Here is a 24,452-nt window from a genome sequence, read left to right as displayed (position 1 = left end):
GTTTTAGAGGCTCAACGTTGAAAAAGGTGAGAAATAAAGGCATAACTTTCTGTTTTTTCTATCTGTTCTCACTTCCTGAGCCTCTCCCTCCCATTTTAAACTCTTCTAATTAACTAAAAGTTAAATATGAATGAGATGTTTGCTACCTTTGACAAAAAAGCTTAAGTCTATGAAAGAAGTATAGCAGTTTTGATAATGAGGCAGCTTATCATGATTCAGTCAAAGTAATGAAATTACAAACTGCAGCCTGATTTAATGTGTTTCTTTAATCTGAGCAGTGAAAGTAAATACAAGGTGTTACATGTTTTTGCTTTAAGTATTTACTTACTGGAGGGGTTTTTATTTGTGATGCAGAGCTACAGCTAACAGCTAGCTCCTCTCTTCAGCAGCTCTGACCAGCCTGTGCCGTTCACAGCGCTGCTGTTGCCCCGCCCACACTTTGGACTGAACCATTGTTCTAATAATGGTAGGGGGGACATAAAAATTAATTCTTAGTTTTTTCTGAGTTAAATGGCAAATTTATTTCGTTTTTTGTTTCTTTTGCCTTTTCATATTGATATTATTTAAATGTAAACGTTTCTTCAATTATTTATTTTTGGGGGGGCGGGCAATTCTAGACTTTTCCGGACTCCTCCGACCCCTCCGGAATTTACACCTACCTATGCTTGAAATACAACATACCCCAGAACAAAACTGATGATACCTGATAAGTGGTCAATCGTTATGTTGCAAAAAGGTTGAGATGTTTCTGCAATACCAAACCTTTCCCTGTTTCAATTGTTGAGACTAATAGCATATACTGAAAATTAACTCATAGATGTGTGGACCTCAGATTATCATAGCAGGTACAATGGTGTTTCACCTGTGTAGAATCACCTGGTATTTTAACAAGACTCCCTACATTTTGTTTTGCTTTCATGAAAGCAGTTCTAGTACCAAACCAGGAGTGGTACAAGCTGGTTCTCTATTATCCATTTATGTATTCCATGTTTTATACTCAAATAATTCTTGTACTATTCCAGAGAGCAGGTAGGCTGGCATTCAGGTGGCAAGAGGTACACTACATCCTGGATATGTCCCTCTCTGTACCCAAGACAACACGGAGGGGAAAGGAAGAAACCAGAGTACCCAGCAAGAAACCACAGTTTCACGGGGAGAACATGTGATGTACAAACTCGTAATCCTCTTGCTGTGAAATAACAGTCACTACCCTTCAGTCCTGGTGCTCAGCTATTTCTGTTGAAAAACGTTTGGCACAGATTAATAGATTAGATTTATAAACACTGTTTTAAACAACAGATTTACCTTTCAGCACCTTTCTAGGAACGCATGATTAGAAAACAGTAAGGAAAAAACAAGATGGAGCAGCTCCAAAATGAAAGCTGGGACCAGCTTTCATTTTCACTGAGTGACAAAGAAACGGTAAGAGATAGAGTCAGAGATTATAATGTGATGGATAGCAGATACACAAAGAGAGTGTGGTTGCTTGTATTTCTATTTGGGCTCTACTGTGCAGTAATGTGACCCCAGCATAAGGAAAAAATAACTCCTATAAACTTGGACTCAAATTATTCTCACTCCACAAACTCCATAAAAGCATCTTCTCACGCCTCTTGGTGAATTGTACCGTTTCTCAAAACCTATTTCCTACCTACACTTTTAAAATACCAAATTCAGTCAAGTTAAGCCTTCAAACATCGGTAACACAGTGGTGTATGCACAGCATTCGCAGTTATGCATACTCACGCCATTCCAAGGAGTTGGCAGGCCTATTAATACCTACACTTCAAGTATAGGGGATTGGGCAAAAAGCCATAAGATGCTATCTGGTGACGGATACACACTTGTGTCTCTGAAAGTGTGTGTGCGTGTATGTGTGTCATTAGAACCCGGTCTTTCACGTTTCTTGCCAAGCTGAAAGATTAGAATGGTTAAAATTATCCCAGCAAGAACAAGTTTGCCTAAGCAAGGCGGTAGCCAACCCACTGATTATTTTTCATTAAAAATAGGAGTTCACATACAGTAAAGGCTCTCCCATGCCAGTTAGTAAAAAAAAAAAAAAACATGTCAGGACAATATAAAAGACGTCTGGCCCAAAATCAGTACAGCACCTGTCAAACATTAAGCTACAGATCACACTATGTCATTATTCTTTAAAAAAAAAAGACTGAAAATTTTCCGTCAGACTGTCAATCTCTGAGACCACACACAAAAAAAATTCTCTTAAAATCACACACGGGGTCAGTGTGACCCTGCCGGACCGCGCAGAGTAAAAAACTCATGGGGTCTAAATGACCCTGTCTCTTAAAACTGTGGAAGGGCTAAATGAATGTCATAAAAATGACCACCAAGAACTTGATTGTGTGTTAAAATACCAAGAAGAAAATAAATCACCAAAGATCTTGCAAAAGAAGTTGCTAGAGCTTATTAATTCAATGTGTTTTGCAAAAAAAACAACCAAGCATGTTTTTATTCCATTATTGGTGTCACAGTGTTTATTAGTATTTGGAAAAGTATTATGATCAGCTGAAAACAGTTGTGAGTTTTAACAAGAGACATTGTGTCTAGCTCATAGTGACATCAGAGAGCACAATGCTCAAAGACACTTACAAAGAAATACCAAAACCTGCAAGTCAAACTCTGTTAAATATACATAACTCTCTTGACAATGGGAACTTGTAAAAGTTGACTGAGCAAGTCAGACTTGTTTTGAACGTATGTGTCAGAAAATCTTTTCTTTTACATGGCTGCATGGTTTGGGTTTTTAAAGCCATACCTTAAAAAAAGTTATGGCACAAAACACGTCAAATGTTTTTTATGTGCTTTGTGTCAATGTTCCAAAGCAAATTCCCTAACAATGAAAACCAAGCCAGTGATATGGGTTCAAAACTCTTTTGTAACCACTATAAGGGTTCACAATATATGTTGAATTTGCAGGCATAAGACATTAAAGTTCACCTTCAACGTTTTTGGTGTACTCAAGTATTGTGGGATTATATCCCCTCTCGATTTCTAATGCCTCCCTGGGCATCTGCCTGTATGGCCTCATGTCTGTCTATTTCTTCTGTTACATTTTCAGCTGGATTTGCAATGAGTTCATTTGTGAACTATTGGAAAAATGAGGTTGCTTAAGGATTAATGGGGGTAATTGGGATCTATGTCACCATTTCTACAGAATGAAAGGTTGCTTCTTATTAAAACCAGGTTGCCACATAAATAGAGTGGTCATGTAATCTTTGTTATATTTTGACTTAAGGATGTCACAGACAACTCATAAATATTGCAAGAAATTATGTCAGCTTGTAAAAAACACCAAATACATAAGAATTTAGTGGAAAAAATAGAAACTAATAATGATTTCTGATTGACTAATGTTCAATGGGTGTGTCACTGTTTTGACTGCTTAGTCAACTACTGTATATCTATATATTTGGGTTGTTTGCCTTTCTTTTATTTCCACTGTTAATGGGTTCTATCTATAATGTCATACATGTGGAGGTTGCAATTGTGCAGATCATCCTGGGTAGTTAAGGTCTGAGACCAAGCAGAGCACAGGTTTCTCTAAAGCAGTGCTCACAAGCATTAAACCATCAAAATGTTAGCAGGAGATGGTAATTTGGAATGGAAACCACCCCAATGAGTTCTTTCTGTTGGCAGCACCATGCCAAGAAATCACATGAACTCTGTGTTTGAAAACTTTGCCGCATAGATAATTGGAAAGCTCTGACATTTTCTGGCCTACAGCAGAGAAAATAAGCTATAAATTGTACTGCAAAACAGTCACTTACAAACCCAGGCACTGGGCTGCATGTATCAGAATATAAAATATGTCATTTTTGGTAAAATTATAAGTTGAAAAAAAACATAGAACACAGCCATGCAGGTCCAACCTCTGCAGCTTGCACACTCTTTCCATAGAGTCGATATCAAATAACTACGCTGTGTAAATGTTTACTTTATGCCTGGGCTAACTCAATATTGGCAGCCTCATTTTCTTACTTCTGATTGCTGGTTTGGTCATAAAGTGGTTTGCACACTGAAGTAAGTTGGACAAAAAATGCCCAGCATTAAAGTGCTAAAAATAATTCATCATGAATAGTCTTACATATATTTCACTTCAAAATGTCGTGCCGCATGACAGATTTATTCATATTTATACATCTGTAGCCTCAAAGAGATATAAAAGGAGCAGATAAGTGGCTAATTAAAAGGCACATATTGTGTTTACTGTGATTTATTATGCTGCGTTTCTCATCTAGTACTCATGTTTGTGTCATATGGTTAGCTTAAGCTTTTCAGGTGTTTTTTCTGTTCAAACCAATCTAGTCAAATGGGGGGACATTAAATGTTTCTTTATCTCATTCAAAAGCAGAAACTGTGCCTCATTAAATACCCTTGTGCTTTCAGCAATAGCTCTAGTTTTTTAAAAGGTCTTTTAGGAAATGTATGGATAAATTCTTCCACCATCTAATTAAAATATTGATTACTATGTGTAAAATCCAGTTTGTTTTGTTTTTCATCTGCATAATGTAACACAATAAAAACAAAACACTAAACACCAGCATTAATAAAAAGTCAGAGTTTAAATAGGTCAGTTTAAATCAGTTCTTAGAGTGATTGGCCTGTCAGCAGAACTGAACTGTTAACAAACACCACTTTGTGAACGGTGCTAATTAATAATGGTGTGTTGATAATGGCTACCTGCTCTAGGATCCTCCACAAAAGTTCTGAATAAAGATGATAAGGACTTGTATAGAGGCATTTATTTGGTAAGAATCTTATAGTGGTTTATAGTGGTGACTTGTAACTGACTCTTTGATTGTTGAAAGAGCCATTTAAGAACTGGTTCTGACAAGATCCCAGGTTAAGCATTGAAACTATTACATATAGGATGTGATTGTCAGGAGGACTGTAGTGGACCACAAATTCTGGAAAACCTTACCCAGAAGCTCTTAGACGTTGTTTTAAAATATGCTCAAAGGCAATGTTCACTTAAGAAAATGGGAAGGTGTATTGCTTCCATCACAACTGAGATAAACAAAACATTAAAAAGTTATTAAATCTTGGTTTAACTCAATGCTTTTGAAGATAAGCTATTGTGTATATCACTGGATTTTGGCAGATAATGTGTTCATTGGGCAAGGCTTTCAAATGATTTACCTTGTTGCTGTTCATCAGTTTGCCACCATTATGAACCTACAAGCTAATTTAGAAGCTGATAATGTTATCTTCTTTTCCTAGTATCTAGATGTCAGCTCAGGAATAACGATCTGAATCCAAACAGCTGAGCCTGTTGCTTTCTGTGTTTATTAACTCAGCGGTTTTATGGCTCAAACATAAGCTCTGGTCATTATCTGCTCAGTGTGATGAGTGTCTCTCTGTCAGTGTAAACACTTTTCTCGTTCTACTAGGCCATTCACACTACTGTTGAAATAAACAGGGGAGAACAGAGTGTGCCAATGGCTGATAAATACAAAAGAAACTTGTAGCCTTTATTCTTACCTAAAAAGCAACAATTTAAATCTTAACCGTCAACTGACCTTCTCCGTTGGTCTGCATGTGTACACACACAAGCCTCTCATCTGATAACCATCAGCTCAAAAGCATACTCTATTGTCTCAGCTACGCGCTAATTACTTCAGGTCTTGACCTCAGGTTCAACAGAAGAGCCAAGGGAAGGTGGAGGGAGCGAGGGGACTGTATACAAGTATGTGTATGTTGAAAGATGATGTGATGGGGTGGAGGTGTGGAGAAGTCTTTGCTGCTGCCAATCAATAATCAATCAATCAACCCAATCTGGATTTGTCTAAACATCACAATGTAATGCATTAACTGTACTCTCACTAAAACTAGGAAAATTGAACACAAAGCCCAGATTCTGAAATCTGAAATCCTTACAGTGGCACTCTGTAGCTCAGAGAATAGACTTTAAAATACTTTTGTTCGTTTATAAACTAGGGCTGTGGTGGACTACAGGTTTACCAAATCCCCATCAGCTTTAAATCACTGAGTACATCTCCAGAATCGGAACCAAACCCGGAGAAGTAATTCTAATCTAGAACAAACTTCCAGAAAACTGCAAAAATGCAAAACGATATTTCTTTTTCTTGTTGCTTAAGCTTTATAACAAACTGTTACTTTTGCTGGAAATCATAACATGTTCACTCTTTTACTCAGATCATGGGCAAAAATTGCTTAGATATTTTAAGGTCGATGTTGTTTAAAGATGGTAGTAGTCTGCTTTCACCCTGCCTCAGTTGGCTTAACCATTAGCTTTACCCTCTATAACCAGCTAACCTGTTTAAACTAAATGAAGAAACCAAGACAGGTATCTGCTACAAGTAGTTCATTAACTTTGTGTAACTTTTTAAATTAACTTCATTTAATAGTGTTAAATGTTCCTTTTAAATAGCCTGCAGAGGCAGAGTGAAATAATGACTGTATTACTTCATGCCTCCAGTCTATCTCAGACTGCAACTCATTTGAAACTCAGGTATTCAGAGCATTTTAAAATCTGCTGAGTTCTCAAGTTCAGTTTCATTCAGTCTGTCACATTCTTTTAGATTTTCTAAACTGTACAAAACACTTGGAGGAAAGCACAAATCAAGTTCCCCTTCAGCCTCCCCAACCTTACAAAACAAGCCCACAGCATTTTCTCATCCAAGTCCACTTACAACACTGAAAAGCCAAAACAACACTCTTCAATGCAAGTTTCATGCTGTAAAAAAAAAGAGAGAGGCCTTCTCCCAGGTTGCCACAACCAAACAAAACCTGTCCCGTATGTGCATTCATTGCAATGCAAAGCAGACTTCCAATGCTTCAGCATCACTTAAGGTCCTACTTTCAATTACAATGTCAGGAACACTTAGAGCTGATGGGCCTATTGGAGAGGGGGAGTGGAGCCTGTGGTGAGCTTCCAGACTGCCCAAAAGGACAATTAGGGACTAAAATTTTAAAATAAAATCCTGCAAATTTTGGTATAGCTATAATGAATGCTCACCTAAAAATAGTTAAACCGCGCAATATGAATAACAGCTCTGGATATGACATAATTTCCCTTTTGGAGAAGACAGGGAGTACAGTACGACTGAATTTTATTTCTCTCCTTGCCCCTCATTTTTAGTCCAAACTCTATATTTCTGAGGGGTTTGGTGTCGTAATTGTTTACTGTAGGTAGGGGGAGGAGAAAAGAAAGAACTTTGTTGTCCTTTAAAATTGTGCTTTTCAGGGGCCACTGGGAAACATTGCATATAAATGCACCCAATGATGCAACTACTGACTCAATTACCATATTAAGTCGAACAAAAACCACGGTGCTCAGTTACTTTTTTTCAGTTTAAAATAAATGATCATAAGAAAAGAAAGAGAAATAAATGTAGTATGATTTCAGATACTAAAAATACCTGCAGTCAGACTTGTCAACAGTACCGCTATGGATATATGATTCTGTGTTTTTCCTCTATCTCTTTTATCTACTCACAAGCACATTGCTGCACGTTTACATAACCATAACATATATAAGACTGCCAACAGTCACACAAACAAAAACTAATTAAGCAGGCCAACACCCCTTAGACAGGGCACAGAATGAGGAGAAGTTGAAAGCAGACCCCGTACTGCAATCTTTGCTTCGGTTGCATCCCTACAGTGTGCTGAGTGGAGCCCAGCGCTGGACGGTGAATGTCACCCTATCTGTTCCATTTGTATGACTTGAATGATTTGTAACATTTGATCACTAAAGCCTGTTTTATACTTTACCAAATCTCATTATGTCTCAAAGTAATGACACTGAGGGGTTTTGGTCGAGTCCTGAAACTGGTAAACAGACCTGGGTGTTGCACCAAAGAGAAAACGGCTGCACTACAACATCACATTTCAAGTATATTTGAAAAGTAGTACTGTTAAGCTCAGCGATTTTAAAACAAATACATATGGAGCAGTTTACTGAAAATGAACTGATGTTGTCTCAGTTCGTTAAAGTCCAATGTCGGTGTTGTATGTATCTACCTGAATTGGCTGCTTGACATTTACTCGGTTTGCCAAGCATTTTAATGAAAAGTTAAGCGGAGGTATAGAATAGTAAATAAAAAAAGGCGTACAAACAACTCGGAGTGAGTGCATTAGGAGCCAGAATGCACATATGTATCCAAGACAAGAGTTGCAAATGCTGGATTATTCTTGCTAAGGTATTCCTGAAACAGTGACAACATCAAATGCTTCTAACCAGGGTAAGGAGAAAAAGGTTTATACTGTTGTAATATATTTTCAGCTGAAAATATATTTTGCATTTCAGTTAAAAATCAATGTCCTCAAGTGCTATGGCGGGATGGAGAGTCACAGAGCACCTCATGATTCCTGATTTAATTTTCCAGCAGAACTTGGCACCTGTTCACTCTGATAATACAACCAATTAACTGCACATGATATCACCGTGCTTGATTGGCCAGCTAACTGGCCTCATATAAACCCTGCAGAGAAGCAGTGGACTGTTATCAAGAGGAAGTCACAATGATTTTAATGACCAGAAATAAACCCGTGAAATGAATTGTTCTATATTAAATCTACCAATTATAAGTGTTTAGCCTTTTTAGTGAATTAGGGAAACTTTTCAATGATATTTTATATTATTGAGATGCACTTGCATGCTTCCAGTGACAATTGATGATGCATCCACTACCTTTCAGTAAAATATTTGAACCACTACCTGAAATAAGAACCATGGGGTGGAGCTACGGGGTTTGAGTATCCCTAAAGCAGGGGTGCCCAAAGTCGGTGCTCGAGGGCCGGCATCCTGCACATTTTAGTTCTCTCCCTGGTGGTAGTAACAACCTTTTCAGCATGTCAATATTGTTCTTAGGCCTTAACATGAGCCATCATTGGATCCAGGTGCGTTAAACCAGGAAAAGAACTAAAACATGCAGGATGCCAGCCCTCGAGGACCGACTTTGGGACCCACTGCCCTAATTCTGACTAAGTGGAATGAAAAAAATAAGATCAGGATCATTCAAACTATACAAAATAGGGAAAGAAAGGAGAGACTGGGAATATAGGAGGAGGCTGGCTGCAGATCCCGCCTTTCTGGCCGTGGGTTGGTCAGGAAAACCCAAATCCAGTGCTGTGATTGGACTGGTGTCCTCCGGACGGGTGAAACAGTCTCCCCTCATAGACACAAGAAAGTTTAGCACTGGACGCTTAAAGGCAGTAGGCGCAAAGTAGGACCTGCAGCGCGTTCCTATCTGACAAGAAGTTATCGCTGTAACAAATCGGGAATATATCAGACATGTAGAAGTATCTTCAAGCTGCGGGAAACCAACCAATTCCTCCAGGCATAGCTCTGGCGATGCTTCGCCACCTATATTTTCTGGATATCTGACTGCGGAGAACGGCTCGGAGTGGGATGTTGTAACCTCAAAAGACGCACGGGACGACACGCGCTGCGCTCCTGCTGGACTAACCTTAAACCCACGTGCCTCGGTGTCCAAGGCGACCCGCCTTACCGGAGTCTGTGGAGATAATATTATTCACTCGGTCGGTTCTGGTGTTGTTGGTGGTGGGGGTTTTGTCAACATGCCCGGGACAATGAGGGTGATGATGGTGTCGCTCGCGCTCCTCCTGGTCTGTCCGCTCTTCTTGGCCATTGATGCGTTCGGCGACGACGAGGAGGAGATGACCTGTGACCCAATCCGGATCAGCATGTGCCAGGGTCTGGGCTACAACGTCACCAAGATGCCCAACCTGGTGGGCAACGTGCTGCAGTCGGACGCCGAGCTGCAGCTGACCACGTTCACGCCGCTCATACAGTACGGCTGCTCCAGTCAGCTCAAGGTACGGGACCAAGCGTGATAATGTATTAGTGAGATAAAGCGGAGCACGGAATGGGAACCATGCTCAAACTTTGGAGCAGCCGCCCTGGCTCTTAAAAAAGCCTGGCTCCTGCTGAAAGTGTGCTATATTTGTGTGTACGCAAAGGGAAACAGTGTGGTCCCAGAGCACATGACAGGGAGCCAGACCACTTGCAATAACTGCCTGTTCTGTGAGCGGCTCAGACTGATGGTGCCAGAAATAATCAGCATGTTATAGGTTGATTCCCAGGCAGTTAAAGTAAGTGAAAGGGTCTCTTCCGCTGATTCTCTCCCTCCAATTTCTTTTTCTTCGCCAAACTGTCATGTTAATTTCGCTGAAAATGCCCCCACTGTCTGTTGACATTCTGAGTTCATCCATGCCCCACACAGCAGCAGCTGGATCTTCAGTTATATACTGTACAGTCTTCTTGTTAACAATGGTACCCTTAGTGTCCTGAGACAAATGCTGCTTGTTTGACTCATGCACCATGCAGGGAAAAAATAGTCTGGGCCCATAATGCATCTCTCAAATTGGGGAAAAATTAAGGATTGATTAAGAGGTTTGTTGGATGCACAATCAGCTTGATTATCGGCTTATTAAAGCCAGATCAATGCGCTAAACCAAAAACGTTGTTCCATTTTCAGTGTACAAACAAACTTTTGATGTGCTATTAAAAAAAACACAACGTTTACTCTTTGAAAAATCTGACAAGGGATTATCTTCTAGATCAGTTGGGTTCAAACACTCAATCAATGAATTCCAGCATGTTTTTTATCCCTTATGTGTTACAGTTCTTAGAAGAAAAAAAAAGAGCCTAAAATCAGAAGGGGAACATCCAACCTCAAAAACCCCAGAATTTGGTATTGGTCATGGAAAAGGCGATCAGTTTATTTCTAATGATAAGCTTGAGCAAAAATGCCACATTTAGCACAGAAACGTATAACGTCATCTGTTCGCCGAAATTGTGAACTGTAGTTTTAAACCAGGATTTAAAAAGTGATGGGTATTGTCCATTTAAGTTGTTTGTATTTTTGGTCACTGTAAATATTTTACAACAGCTAATTTCTTTCTCATAGGAGTAATTTTTTCAGAAAGCTGACAAGTATTGCACAGAAACAGGTGTGGGAGGGGCAGTATTTTGTTACTCTGAGCTCCATGGCTTTGGAGAAAACTGAAGTCATTATGGGCCTTCCTTTGGAATAGTATTGGTGAACAATAACTCAGTTATGAAGGAAAATTTCATACTTTGAAATCGATCAGGCTCACATGCCTGATGTATAGCAGGGTGAAAACTTTCCCTGCCTCTCTCCTGCCAAAGCAAGCACATCTAGACTTAAATATGAACCCTTTTCTCAGGTTTTGCAGTAAATTATTTGTATCTGCTGCCACTTGAAATTACCTGCAAAACGCATCTGGATCTGCTGCATTAATGCAGCGCCTCAAGATGCATGAACGAGGAGCAACTGCAGCATAAAATCAACCTGTCTGCCTCCAGTTGTAAATTGTCCTGTAAGTTTAGCTGACACACACACCCCCACGCCCTTAACTCTCCCTCTCTCTTTCACACACACACACAGAGATGAACACAGATACCACCACCCAAAGACTGAGGAAGGGGAGGGAGAAACCGTATCGCCTAACATTTGCTCTAATGGGAGGCTTCCTGACTGGTAACCTGAGCAGCTTTTAGCATTAACGTGGCAGCACTCTGGTTACAGACGGTCTGTGGAAAACACCCAGAAAGTGTTACATTACTGTCACTGGTTGAGCATGCATAGCCTACTGTAGGAAGGATCTCCAAATGTCTGTAAATTTATACACCCCTCCCCACCAATTGTACACACTTTTTGCAATTGAATTGAGTCTACATGCAGAGTTGTTCACAATTATGACACATTTTATTTAAAACGAATTAGAGGAATTCAAATTCTGCTCAGCTTAAAAATTAGAGGCTATTCCAGATCACGAAACAGTAACAAATTAGGTATTTGAGTCATACTAGGATTTATATAACATATCTTGTTTTACATACTTTTACATCTGAAACACCCTTTTTTTTTTCTTGGAGGGGGAACTTACAAATAACTCTTTCCTGGCGCCAAGACTTAAAAATGTTTTTGGGAGATTTTTTATCTAAAAAAATCAGCAGCAAAATTTCATTTCACTTCATCAATTTGCCAAATACCCGAGGGTGCTTGTTGATTACCTTTCAGGTTATGGGGAACTGAGTGAAAAATTCTATAAATTTTCATTTCATGAGCATAGTCCAATTTTACACTCTGACTGGCAGGAGCTTTCACAGTAGAGGCGTGAAATCGCTTAAAATTTCTGACTTCTGAGACCCTGGAGTTACTCTTCTTTTGCATCACTATCTCCACAGTCGAATCTGGCAGCTCTGTGTCTTCATAAGCCTATCTTAAGGATCTATTTTAAAGTTGGTGTTATTAGGTGATCTTCTTTTTTTTTTTTTCTTAAGAAGCTGCAAAAAGACTTGCCTCAAACCTCACAGCTGGGGTGGGTAGCTGTGGGTAATGGGGTTTCTTAAAAATAGAGATTCTACCAATATTAAGGGTGTTGGAATGGTGCAGAAAATTAAGGTGAAAGCAAGAAGCAAATGCAATATGATGAAAGAGCCATGTGGGTGTTGCTATCCTCTGCTTCTTATCCAGGCAATATAAACAGACTGAGCTATGCAACATATTTTACTTGCTACCTCATGGATTAATTTAACTAACAAAGCATTGGAGCTGTTTTTTTAGTGTATCTTTGTGATTTTGTCATGTTAAATCAATGTTTCTTTCTGTCATTTCTCTAGTAGAACCTTTTATAACATATTTATAAACCTCTGCTACCTGATTTTGCTGTGATTTACCAAACAAGACAATGATGTGTTTTTTTTGTTGTTTTTTTCTATAGAACCTTACAAACCATGCAAATAAGATGTTAAACAAATAACTATTTCTTTTTCTTTACTTCTAGTTCTTCCTCTGCTCAGTTTATGTGCCCATGTGCACAGACAAGGTTCCCATCCCCATCGGGCCGTGTAAGAGCATGTGTTTGTCCGTCAAGAGAAAATGTCTCCCTGTTCTTAATGAGTTTGGCTTCATTTGGCCTGAGGTGAGTCGCATTGTCATGAGGAAAGCATGCATACTTTTTTAAGAAAAAAAGGGGGGAAAACAAGTTTTCGGGGTATAGTTAAAAAGTTTCATATCTGCTATTACAGCTGACTGCTTTTTCTCTTACAACAATTTCCCATGATGAGCTTAACACCAGCCAGTTGAAACGAGCAGAAATATTGCCATCCCTTTTTCCAACTGAGATTCCCAGTTTACATATCGTTCTTCTAGACTTCACATGCAGATGTTTTTCATAAGAACAAAATTTGAAAAATGTCCTCAATGTGGAGATTTCGAAAAAAAAAAAAAAAGTGCTACTTGGATGCATTTTGCATACTTTACTGCAAAGTTAATTGAAAAAATGTAATGGATGACATGTTCCTCACTCTACACAATAATGAAAATTTGAAGGTGAAAATGGCAAAAAGGTCTTCACATAAAAATGTCTCTTGTTGCCTAAATGTTATAGAAGATTTTTTTATGGCTGACAAAGTAGGTTAAATTTGGAGAACACCATTCTGACAACAAAGTTAAATTTTTGCATATTTTTCAGGGTCAAACTAAAAATAGTCGCCATCGAAGTCCAGTGACTGGAGGGTTAGAAACAAATTTTGAGAAATTATGATATAGAGTAATATACGTAGATTAGGTTGAGGATTGATAAAAATTGGTAAACAGTGTCAAAGACAATATAAGCTAGTAATATGGTAAAATCATGAGTTCTCATCAGTGCTCTTGGTTTTTTTTATCCTGATGTATTTAAAGTTAATAATTAATGACACTGGCAATTACATTTTTAGTTGCATTTATCGATCAATTTTCAACCTAATTTTGATTACTGTTGCTTTGTAATCTGGTAACTTTGTAAAAGTGAGTGGGATAAAGTATTTTTTTGTGTAATGTCTCTCCAGGTGCTTAATTGCAGCCTCTTCCCACCTTTAAATGACCACAACCACATGTGCATGGAAGGTCCAGGTGACGAAGACCCCCCTTACCAGCCGGTCCGCCATCCTCCTCATCAGGAGGAATGTCAGGCCCTCGGATCGGCACCTGAGCAGTATATTTGGCTCAAACAAACCGAAACCTGTACCCTCCAGTGTGGCTATGAGAGCGGCCTTTACCGACGGGGGGCCAAAGTCTTCACAGATGCCTGGATGGCGGTGTGGGCCGTTCTGTGCTTCTTGTCGACCACTCTGACAGTCTTGACCTTTCTCCTGGACTCGCAGCGTTTCTCCTATCCCGAGAGGCCAATCATCTTTCTTTCAATGTGCTGCAATCTGTACAGTGTTGCTTACCTGGTGAGTAATGGAATAAAGGCATCATTGTTCAAGTCGAGATGACTCAGAGAATTTTCTGTTTCCGTTATTAAGTTAATTCCATTTCCTTGGTACATCTGACTTTTTCTGCCTCCTTAGGTACGACTGACTCTTGGAAGACAGCGAGTTTCCTGTGACTTGGACGCCACTGACGTTCCGATTCTGGTCCAGGAAGGATTAAAGAGCACCGGCTGTGCCATAGTCTTCCTTCTCCTCTATTTCTTTGGCATGGCGTCCTCACTGTGGTTAGTTCAAACACTCTCTTCTCCTTCTGTTCGTCCCAGTTTCCCCATTGTCATCAGCTGCTGTGAATGGCCCTTGTGGTGGAACAATTGGAACACGAGACTTGCATCCTGTTTTCCTTAAAAAAATCAAACTATCCTGTCTCATAACCTCTGCACTAGTTGGATTCATTTCCACACACACGCACACCCACACACGTACACACAGAGTTGGGGTAGCCTTGGTAAAACCACCACTTTTCAAGTGCATGCTGCCCTGAAGCTGCAGTGGAAACCCACACTGCTGTCACAGCTATTTTCCTTCCCTCGCACTCAGTTCTTGTTTTCCTGTTTTGTATTTGCCATTTGGAAACGGCAGCAGGCCAGAAACTCCAATCTCCAGAGCTACGATCCCTTCACGCTGTTATATAACTGGCGAGTGGCTTCTTTTGTGACTTAATTACCACTAAAACGGCACATGGCCAGTTGATTTGTTATGAGAATGTTACACAAGGGATAAAGTTTTGAGTCGCTCCTGAAACAAATGACTCTTATCTATCACAAATACAAAAGCACCAATGAAATTTATTGCGGCGTTCCAATTTATTATTAGCATCATTTGAAGTAATTCCTCTAAATCCTCCTACCCTGAAGGGCATGTGTGAGAAAGTAGATGCCATAAAACAGGGATTTAATATTTTAAAACAAAGGCATTTTAAACTGTTTTCTGTACATTGATTACAATTAGCCGATCGTTACTAACTTTCCTAACTTTAAGTGGTGTCTCTGTGCATTCGTTTGAGAATGTAGACTTATTTCTAAAAGACTGCCATTGTTTCCAAACCCAGCATGTTGCATAGTAAACAGAGACTGGAAGCAAAAATTAAATAAAGCACAAAAATAGTTGTAATACTTGAAGTCTCCTTGGCAGCTGCTGCAGGCTTTCAGGTCAAATATCACAAATTTCCCAAGACAAAAATGAATTTGTGCCACTTTTTTATACCCAATAAGGTTGCTTACAAATAATCTGTTAGACAACAAACACCTCAGTAACATCTAAAGAGTGTTGCTGTCAGCTCTTAAATGGTTGGTTGGCTGATCTAAAATAAATTAGTTTTTTGAGTCTCCAACCAACCGGCTACCAGCTGGGGTTGGTTAACCTAAAAATAGGACGATTCCAGTCATGATCCACTAATAAAAACATAATTTGCTTTATTTCTTTCTGCCAGAAGCGCTCATTTCTGGGACACATCTGTCTCTCCTTGTGCTTCCTGTACAAGGAACAACTGCCGATAACACAAAGTGTCTGTAAAAGTAAACATGACATTAAAATTGGATAAACTCTAAAATCCTGCATGTGAACCAAATAAGGGCCACTATAAATTTGCAGAAGGAATTGTTTGCCTCAGTTGTGACTTTTATGAGCGTTTACACAAGGCACTTACAGTTTCCCTTACTCTGTCCTCCCCGCTTTCTTCCAGGTGGGTGATCCTTACCCTCACCTGGTTTTTGGCTGCTGGACTGAAGTGGGGTCATGAAGCAATTGAAATGCACAGTTCATACTTCCACATAGCAGCCTGGGCCATCCCAGCTGTTAAAACCATCGTTATCCTTATAATGCGACTGGTAGATGCTGATGACCTTACTGGGCTGTGCTATGTTGGTAACCAGCAGCAAGAGGCTCTCACAGGCTTTGTGGTTGCACCATTAGCAACATACCTTCTCATAGGTAGGTACAGGGTTGGAAAAGAAATTATTTATAAACTAATTTTATCACTTTACTGTAGCTGTTCTCTTTATTTCTCTGTTCTTTTATGCATGTCTTCTTGTTGCCCCACAGGCACTCTGTTCATCTGCGCAGGCCTGGTGGCTCTCTTCAAGATCCGCTCTAATCTGCAAAAGGATGGAGCTAAAACAGACAAACTGGAGCGTCTAATGGTGAAGATCGGAGTGTTCTCTGTTCTTTACACTGTTCCAGCATCCACAGTCATCGGATGTTATCTTTACCAGCTGTCTAACTGGGAGGAGTTCAAGACAAGCCCCCGGGACTCATATGTGGCGTCAGAGATGCTTCGGATCTTCATGTCGCTGCTCGTGGGCATCACATCAGGGATGTGGATTTGGTCGGCGAAGACTCTCCACACCTGGCAGCGCTGTTCTGCCCGACTGCTGAGGGACAGCCGGGCAAGCCGAGGCGGCAAGAGGGCGCCGGTTGAAAGCTGGATCAAACCGGGAAAAGGCAACGAGACAGTGGTGTGACAAGATGCAGAGAAAATGGACGGGAAATAAGTTTTGCGTTGTTTTTTTTCCTCGTAAAGAAACTTGCTCTGCCAAATGAAGGACAAAGAGAGTCAGCAACCTGGTTAGAAATGGGACAGAGGATTGTAGCCAGACTTTCTCAGAGAAGCCACTGGATGTAATGCCATTGCATGAACTCCCTGCCTCCAATAGGAGTTATGAAGGAGAAAATAGGAAGACTGAGTCATACATGTTATTGCAAGAGTAGCCTCTCTACCTCTCATTAGATTTCTGTCGCATTGAGAGGTGGGAAAAAGCAAAAAATGAATCAAAAAGAAGACATGCTGAAAAGGCAGAAAAGACGCACATAAGCAATGATTCTACATTTCTGTCTCTATTTCTTAAGTGATCAGCAGAAGAGACCAACCCTGCTGAATACAGTAAAGCCGTGTACTATTGTGACTTTTAAAGGGCTTTTAAATTTTACACTTTGACACTGGAGCAGATTTACAGATATTTGGCTTCCCAGAAATATCTGATGTCACCTTGGCAATGTTAATGTTGCAGGTTTATCAACATTAAAATACCAGATCAACTGTAGAAAGTACCCAAAATACTGCCTTAAATCTACAATTTGTTTACAGACAAACAGTCTGCATTTCTGCCAGGTTATGATTTTTTTTTAATCAGATACTGGTGCAGGTGGATTTTATTGCTTTGGATTTGTGGGAACCAGACTCGATGCTGTAATTATTGCACTATAAATGTGTGAAATGTGAAGACAAAAGTAGAAAGTATGAGAGCAAACCATTAAAATTCAGTTATGTCTACAAAGCCATTGTTTTAAAGCTAGATGAGGTGTTATGAGCAGTTATCATCTTACTTTCAGTAGGTATTTCTTAGTCTCCTCATTCTGTATAAATTTAGATTAGATGGTTCCTGAGGCTGAAGCTATCGGCTAATCTGGATGAGATCAGTAAAGTCCCAATCTATAATCTAAAAGCAAATCTAACCTCAAAAGCATGACAGTGGTTTATGTGAAATCAAGTTATGAACCTTTACACCATTGTCACTTCATGCTGCTTTAAATGTTCCATTCTCAGTATGTTTGCTATAAGAAGGTCATTGGTTCCAACTTTAGTAATGCTATAAATATTCCTAGATTTTTATTTAAATAGCCCCCTGAAAATGTGATGATGGTTTGAAGGTTTATAAATTAGCATTAGCATAAACTGCTTTTTTTTTTTTTTGAGGCAAGAGCATGCTTTGGTTCAACAGACTAGTTGTAAACATAAGCCTTCTGGAAAAACTGAACTAAATTTATTCTAAAAAAGAGAGAGAGCTATCACTTATAAAATAACAGACCTTACTTCTAAATTTGCTTTCTACTAGGGTGTTGATAGGAAGTAAAAGCAAATGGTGCAAAAGGTCAGAAAATTTCCACCAATGCATCAGAATCAGGACAAACATAATTTGTAACTTTAAGTATCTATTTTGACTTTCTTTATCAGGCGTAAATTGCAGAGAAATGCGCCTTTGTGCGTCACTTTGGCAGTCTGTGAGAAACTCAGCCAGTGTCCAATGATGTTTAGTCTTCCTGCAAACCCTGCACTCTATATGCTCTTGGGTCACCATACAATTCAGGAAATTTAATTATTAACCCTGCCCTTTTCCAAACATTGGAACCCAGGAAGGTTTTAAAGCAAGAAATTATGGGACAATCAGCTGCCAAAACACACATTAGGCAACAGCAATATCAGTCAGAGAGTACGCTCTTCTTCATGAACTTAGATAGTTGTACTTGATACTTAAGTTGGGACTGGATCAGAGCAAAGTGTGCTCATCAGATGCTAAAACATTTTGGAGAACTTGGAGATCAGAGTACTAAAGGCCATCTACTGCAAGACTACGATGCCAAAGTATCTTTGAAACTGTTCTTACAGATACATCATTCAAGAAACGCAATAGCCCTCCTCTTCAGTAACAATAAGCTTTTAATAAATGTTGTTTGTTTGTACAGAGACAGCACACTGCAACTGGTTCTATAAGAATAAATATCTCCCCCCGATGCTGTTATTGGTCGCCTTCCCACATGACCTCACTTGATACGTCTCAGCTCACGTCCTCAGACAATCAGAGTTCCTTTCTGGAACACAGTCTTGTACATTTCAAAATGTCATGGATGATGTAGAGAAGATTTTCAGGTTTCAGGTTGTTTCTCTTTTACCATTTTTGTCTTTTCTGTATATTGTAGCTGAAGCCAATCTAGTCTTTTAGTTACGATACTCTGAAACTGACCCTCTTTATCTGCCTAATTGTCTATCTAGCAATGCTGTATACATTCATTCTTGTCACGTCCTCAGTGTTTTGGACTTATTTTCAAGCAGTTGTGTTTAAAAAAAAAAAAAAAAATTGATAACCAGACAGTGCCTCACACAGCCTGTCCAATAGGAACCAGGCATTTCTTGGCTGCATGTTTCCTCAAAGATGTTTTCAGGATCAATCGTTGTGGTGAAACAGACACCGTTTACACAAACCTGCTTCATCAGACCAGCATACCTCGGTACACTTATTGAATTTCCAAAGTCAAACATTACTTTCACTTAAAGTGAATTAAATTAACCTGTGACCACCTCCCCTCTGAGCTAATGTAGTTTCCCTTTTAAACCATCTAAATTTTTGACAGCACTCCCCCCTCCTCCTATTCTTATGACCACTCTGAGCTTAAGGTGACTTTTCTAAACAGTCACTGAATGTGCCTTAATCCCCCCTGCAGTGAATGTTTGTTCAGGACTTAAACCACTGGCAGTGCCGATTTGTAAATTCTTTTAGAAACCCAGTTGTGAATCGCCAGCGAGCTCGATTAGCCAGCTCAGATAATAACCTTTAAGGTTTATAATGCTCCCTGTTGTGTTGAACACTCGTGTTCTTTGCAATGTCATCAATGTATTATAAAATGCTAATTTATCCTTGTAAAAATAATGTGACAAATTTTAAAGACTTGTTTATTTAAAAACCACTTTTGTATCAGAAGAAGATGAATAAAAGTTTTTTTTGGTTTCTAAGTGGCCTGTGCTTTACATCTGCAAGTTTGGGTGTGTGTTCGTGTTTAATCCCAATTTCTCAAACCGATTAATTCTTGAACATTTGATTTTGTGTTTACCCTGGTATAGAAAATGTAAAGACATGACCTGAGATCTCCGAGCCTCCTAAAAGCCACATTGTGACACTTTTGCACAAAAATTAATGTAGTGAAAGGATTTATGTTCTGCATATTCGATGGACTTTGTCCACTTTTTGGGTTGGACAATGCTGCCACCTCTTGTCTCAGAAGACAAATTAAGTTTTGATGCTTCATCATGAAGCAATTTCCACTCTTCCAAACCTATCAGTAAAACCACTAAAAGTTTTACATTTTTTTCTTTGGAAATAATATACTGGACCAATAAAAAATATGTTTTAATACAGATATCTTAGCCCATCATGTACTCTGCAGCATATGCACTCAATAATTGGTGAACTGTTCATGAAATTACTACATCAGTGCTGTGTACTGGCATGGAGAAGATCAGCTTTAAAAGTACCACTGTACCATGGTGACACACTGGCAGTGTGGTCAGGTGCAAAGTCCTGCTGAAAAATTAAATCCTTGTCTACATTGAGCTTGTCAAATAATTTAGTATGAAGTGCTCCACAACTTACTAGGTAGATAACTGTACTGATTTTCCAAATATCCCTTACTGTGAAAATGTCCACCTTTAGCCATTTGGGAGACACAAAATACAATTGCCTGTGTCCTGCTTTCTATGTTGACCAGTATTTGATTGTACAGTGCTTCACCAAAGTGTTCATACATACAGTAACTAATAGTTGCAGTATAGTCTTGCCATTGTCAGATGATGGATTGAACCTTGTCCTTGAGATGTTCAGAGTTTAGGATTATCTTTCATAACCTAATTCTGCTTGTAGCCTCTTCATAACTTTATTCCCAAACTATTTGCTGTGTTCATTGCTTTCCATGATGCAGTTAATTTGCTAATGTTGTTTCACAGAATAGTTGTATGCATCCTGAGATAAAATGACACACAAATGTAATTCAACACACCACTGTTGATGGTATTACAAGCTAATCATAAAAGCACACTTTTTAGATTCTTAGTTGTATAAAGAAACTGAAACCTGTGCATCATCTCCTTCCACTTAGACTCTATCACATACAAATCAATTAAATTACAATGAATGTGACATAAAATTGGTTACATTCACATGAAGGCATAAAACAATTGAATTTTATTTAGATTGTTTGATCAAATCTGTCATTAACAAAAATATTTTCAGTCTTGATTTAGAGGAACTAGCAATTCTGGCACATTGCAGGTTTCCAGGGAGTTTGATCTAGACAGGGAGAGCATAAAAACTAAATGCTGACCTCGACTAGTTTATGTCTGGTCCAAGGAATGCTGAGTAAGCAGGTCTCTGATGACCTGAGGGGTCTGAATTGTTCATACTTGAAAAGTATCTCAGAAATATGTTTATCTGTCTTCCTTCAAGGCTGCAGCACCAAAAACCTCTGTCCAACTCCAAAGAACTTCTATTGTGAAATTGGAGTTGTGTTAAAATGTTTCGCTGTTATTTTGAATTAGATTAGAAAATGCCCAGTACATTTGCAATAAATGTGCTGTTGAAATCTGTTGGTGCACAAGCTGTTACTGTGTCTCCATGAGTAACTCAGCAATAGACTTTCAACATCAAATGCACACTGTAGCATACACAGTAATATTTGTAACAAATAGAATATGCTGAACAATCAAAGTTAGTTCTCATTTTTGCAGAAACACTTCATACAAGTTAGGAGGTGCAGGTATTTTTAACTGGAAAAAATGTACTAATCTGTATTTTTGCCTGCCTATTTGTGTATGTGCGAGTGTATGTGTGTGTGCATCTGTAAGCATCTGTAAGCAGAGAAGATGAGGCAAAGCGTCCAAATATGTAACCGTGCAGCTCCAGTTGCCTTCCTGTAATTTTCGGAGTGAATTGAGTGTTTGTTTAAGAGGGCGCTCAAAAGCCTGAGGTAAAGGGAAAGTGACAGCATCTACGGCTTTATTGTTTCCAGATGTGGCCACACTAGCACACACATGCAAGTGCACGCATTCTCATAGTTTTCTAACACACGCATGCAGATAGAGCTGTAACATTTCCAAACTGCACAGCCTACATCGTGTTGCTTCTATATCAGCTTTATGTGTCTGCTTTTATTAATGTGGGCTCAAAAACATTTTCCAGCGAATGCCACAGGTCATTTCCATACCCAGGCTTCTCCATCAAGGCAGCCATTTGTACATTTATGTGGTTAGTCACACACACACACTTACACCCCCACACACAAATCTTTAACAGCTAACAGCTCAAACTAAATGCTGATTTTCCATTCCAGAAATGACATTAAAAAAAATTGCACTCAAACATACCCATAAGTGACAGCTTTACATTACAACCTCTGGTTATTAGCTTCTTGTGGTCAAATTTGGACACATCCAGTTCGTACGCTATAAAAACACAGAAATAAACACACAGAAATACTCATTCTCTCTTGTATATTTTTTGCCTTTTAGTAGTATTTTGGTTTTATTAAGGATGAAATGTGTAACACTACATTTTCAGAATTGCATTTTCAGAGCAGGACCTCTGTGTGTGAACTTGTGTGCATGCTAAACATACACAGCCAGGTGTGTGTGTGTAAAAGGACTGCTAAGAGATTTGGGCACATAGTTTTTAAGACGGAGAGAAAAAGAAATGAGCACCCAGGGACAAAAACAAGAGCTGAAGAGAAAAAATGTATGGGGTAAAGGGAAATGAATTGAGTGAGAAAAAGAGGGTGTAAAGGAAATCTCTCATCATCCAGCAGCAGAATGTTGCAGCTGTTCCCTCTTAGAAATGTTGAAATCGTTTCCCCCCGTTCTGCTCAGTGAATATGTTGTATGGATATTCTGAAGCAGTGGTCACCACTGGGGGATTCTGGGTGACGTAGTTGTCTTGGCCTGAGAGCCAGTTGCGTTGGAAGGAGGATTTAAAAATGTTGGTTCTCAGGCCAAACATGTTAACGAGCTGAGACCGACCTCCAAAAAGCCTGGCCAAGAGAGAGATTAGAGAATTAGTCGCCATAAAGTTAAAACAAAGAGGGTCTTTCTGCTTGGCAGGGCGCGTGAAGGGCTGAGATTATTCTGTCCAAGACAAAGAAAGGCTCAGTTTTTAGGGCTAAGTTGGATATTTTGAAAAGGTTTTGATGTGTTTTGGTAAGAGGAGTGAACTTATCGTTAATTGTTATGCTGGAAGTTATGAAATATGAGCTTTGATTGGTCAGATATATTTCAAATATACATTCAACCTGAGTTGCCTGTAATCTTTAAGGGTTTGTTCTTTTGGTTCATTTGTGAAGAAAATGGTATTCAAAACATGCTTTATTCTAATGTCAAGTTTTGTTTTTCCTCCTCAAATGATAAGCTTTGAGTCGCTTAACAATTTCAACCATTTTTTTACTCGTTATCCCTCATTCTGAGATCTAACCTCACATTTCCAATGGATAAGGTGTCCTAATTTTGTCCTGTGGTCTAGAGGAAGTGCTAAAGAACATATATTTCCAGACCAGAGATTAAACAATGAAACGCTTGGAGATTAAGCACTAGTAAATGCACTTGAAAGTGTATTCACAAAAAACATTGTTTTCTCAATGTACATTTTTTTAACATTCCAAAACTACTTTAGTGTTTAACACTGATGCATTATTGATACCATGGTAAAAGGCCCAACAGGCAAAAACATTTATTTTTTTCTGTTTTTCTAACAGTAAAAAAAAGAAAGAAAAAAAGAAAAAGAACTTATAAATGATTTTACTATTTTTTATGCCAAGTGCATAATACAGTGTTTTTTTCACAAGAGCATAATATTCTTTGCTTTAAAGTATATATTCACAAAAGCAGAAGAGAGATTATTGAATGTTATTGCACTTTGTTGTGGTTATTTTCTATTAGGCATTTTGCTTTTAAGTCTTTTTCTTTCATTTTGTCCATGTAAAATACTCTGTTGTATAGACACAGTAAGTATATGTAAATAATAATAATAGTAATAGTTATTATTATTATTATTAGTTATTCTATTTCTTATTATATAGTCAAATATGATTGCACTGATAACAAAAAGTAAATGACACATTTAAAGAAGGAATGGGTTAAAACCATAAACTGAATTAATTCTGCATTTGTGTGATTCAAATGTTTTGAATCACACAAACGCAGCCTAATACATTTTGCAGTATTAGGCTACTCTGAGCGTCTTTTACCACTAGATGGCACTAGTTGTCCAATCTATACTGACTACTCTTTCCTCTGTACGGGCATAATTTCAGTTTTTAAAGCTTCTAATGAGATTGGGAGGTAGATGATTTATCATTTAGACTCATCTCCAGAGAAATCTAGCTCCACTTTGAGTTCAGGAGGTACAGTTTCAGGTTGTATCCATAACGCTGATCCATGCGGTAAATACAGACACTTTCTCTCATCATCCACTCAGAACACAAGATCAACATAGTGCGTTAACTGCATTGTTCATGTTGCTTTTGCTTAATAGTGTAGTGATATGTGGCCTCATGTGGCTAAGAAGCTAACAGAATCCATCTTATTTCAGCAAGACATTTGTCATCCTTAGAAATGTCCGCTCTTCAA

At 38.8% G+C, this 24,452-nt stretch overlaps 1 protein-coding gene across 1 annotated transcript; it reads left to right on the top strand.

The window, feature by feature from the left end:
- The first annotated feature begins 9,150 nt into the window (after positions 1 to 9,150).
- Positions 9,151 to 19,799, top strand: fzd4 (frizzled class receptor 4). Its single transcript, XM_032545748.1, has 6 exons — positions 9,151 to 9,825; positions 12,823 to 12,960; positions 13,871 to 14,257; positions 14,375 to 14,520; positions 15,978 to 16,225; positions 16,337 to 19,799. The coding sequence occupies exons 1-6, from the start codon at positions 9,568 to 9,570 to the stop codon at positions 16,753 to 16,755; spliced, it is 1,596 nt and encodes a 531-aa protein (XP_032401639.1). The 5' UTR covers positions 9,151 to 9,567; the 3' UTR covers positions 16,756 to 19,799.
- Positions 19,800 to 24,452: the final 4,653 nt, after the last annotated feature.

The sequence above is a fragment of the Xiphophorus hellerii genome, chromosome 18, assembly GCF_003331165.1.
Source record: "Xiphophorus hellerii strain 12219 chromosome 18, Xiphophorus_hellerii-4.1, whole genome shotgun sequence".
In the NCBI taxonomy this organism is placed as follows: domain Eukaryota; kingdom Metazoa; phylum Chordata; class Actinopteri; order Cyprinodontiformes; family Poeciliidae; genus Xiphophorus; species Xiphophorus hellerii.
Note: the sequence above shows the minus strand (reverse complement) of the source record. Positions and strands in the feature narration are given on the sequence as shown.

Bases quoted from the DNA above. Each gene is read 5' to 3' on its own strand.
- fzd4 (XM_032545748.1), top strand. From the start codon at position 9,568: ATGCCCGGGACAATGAGGGTGATGATGGTGTCGCTCGCGCTCCTCCTG. The intron at 12,961-13,870 runs GTGAGTCGCATT...ATGTCTCTCCAG, and splicing joins TTGGCTTCATTTGGCCTGAG to GTGCTTAATTGCAGCCTCTT. The intron at 16,226-16,336 runs GTAGGTACAGGG...GTTGCCCCACAG, and splicing joins AGCAACATACCTTCTCATAG to GCACTCTGTTCATCTGCGCA.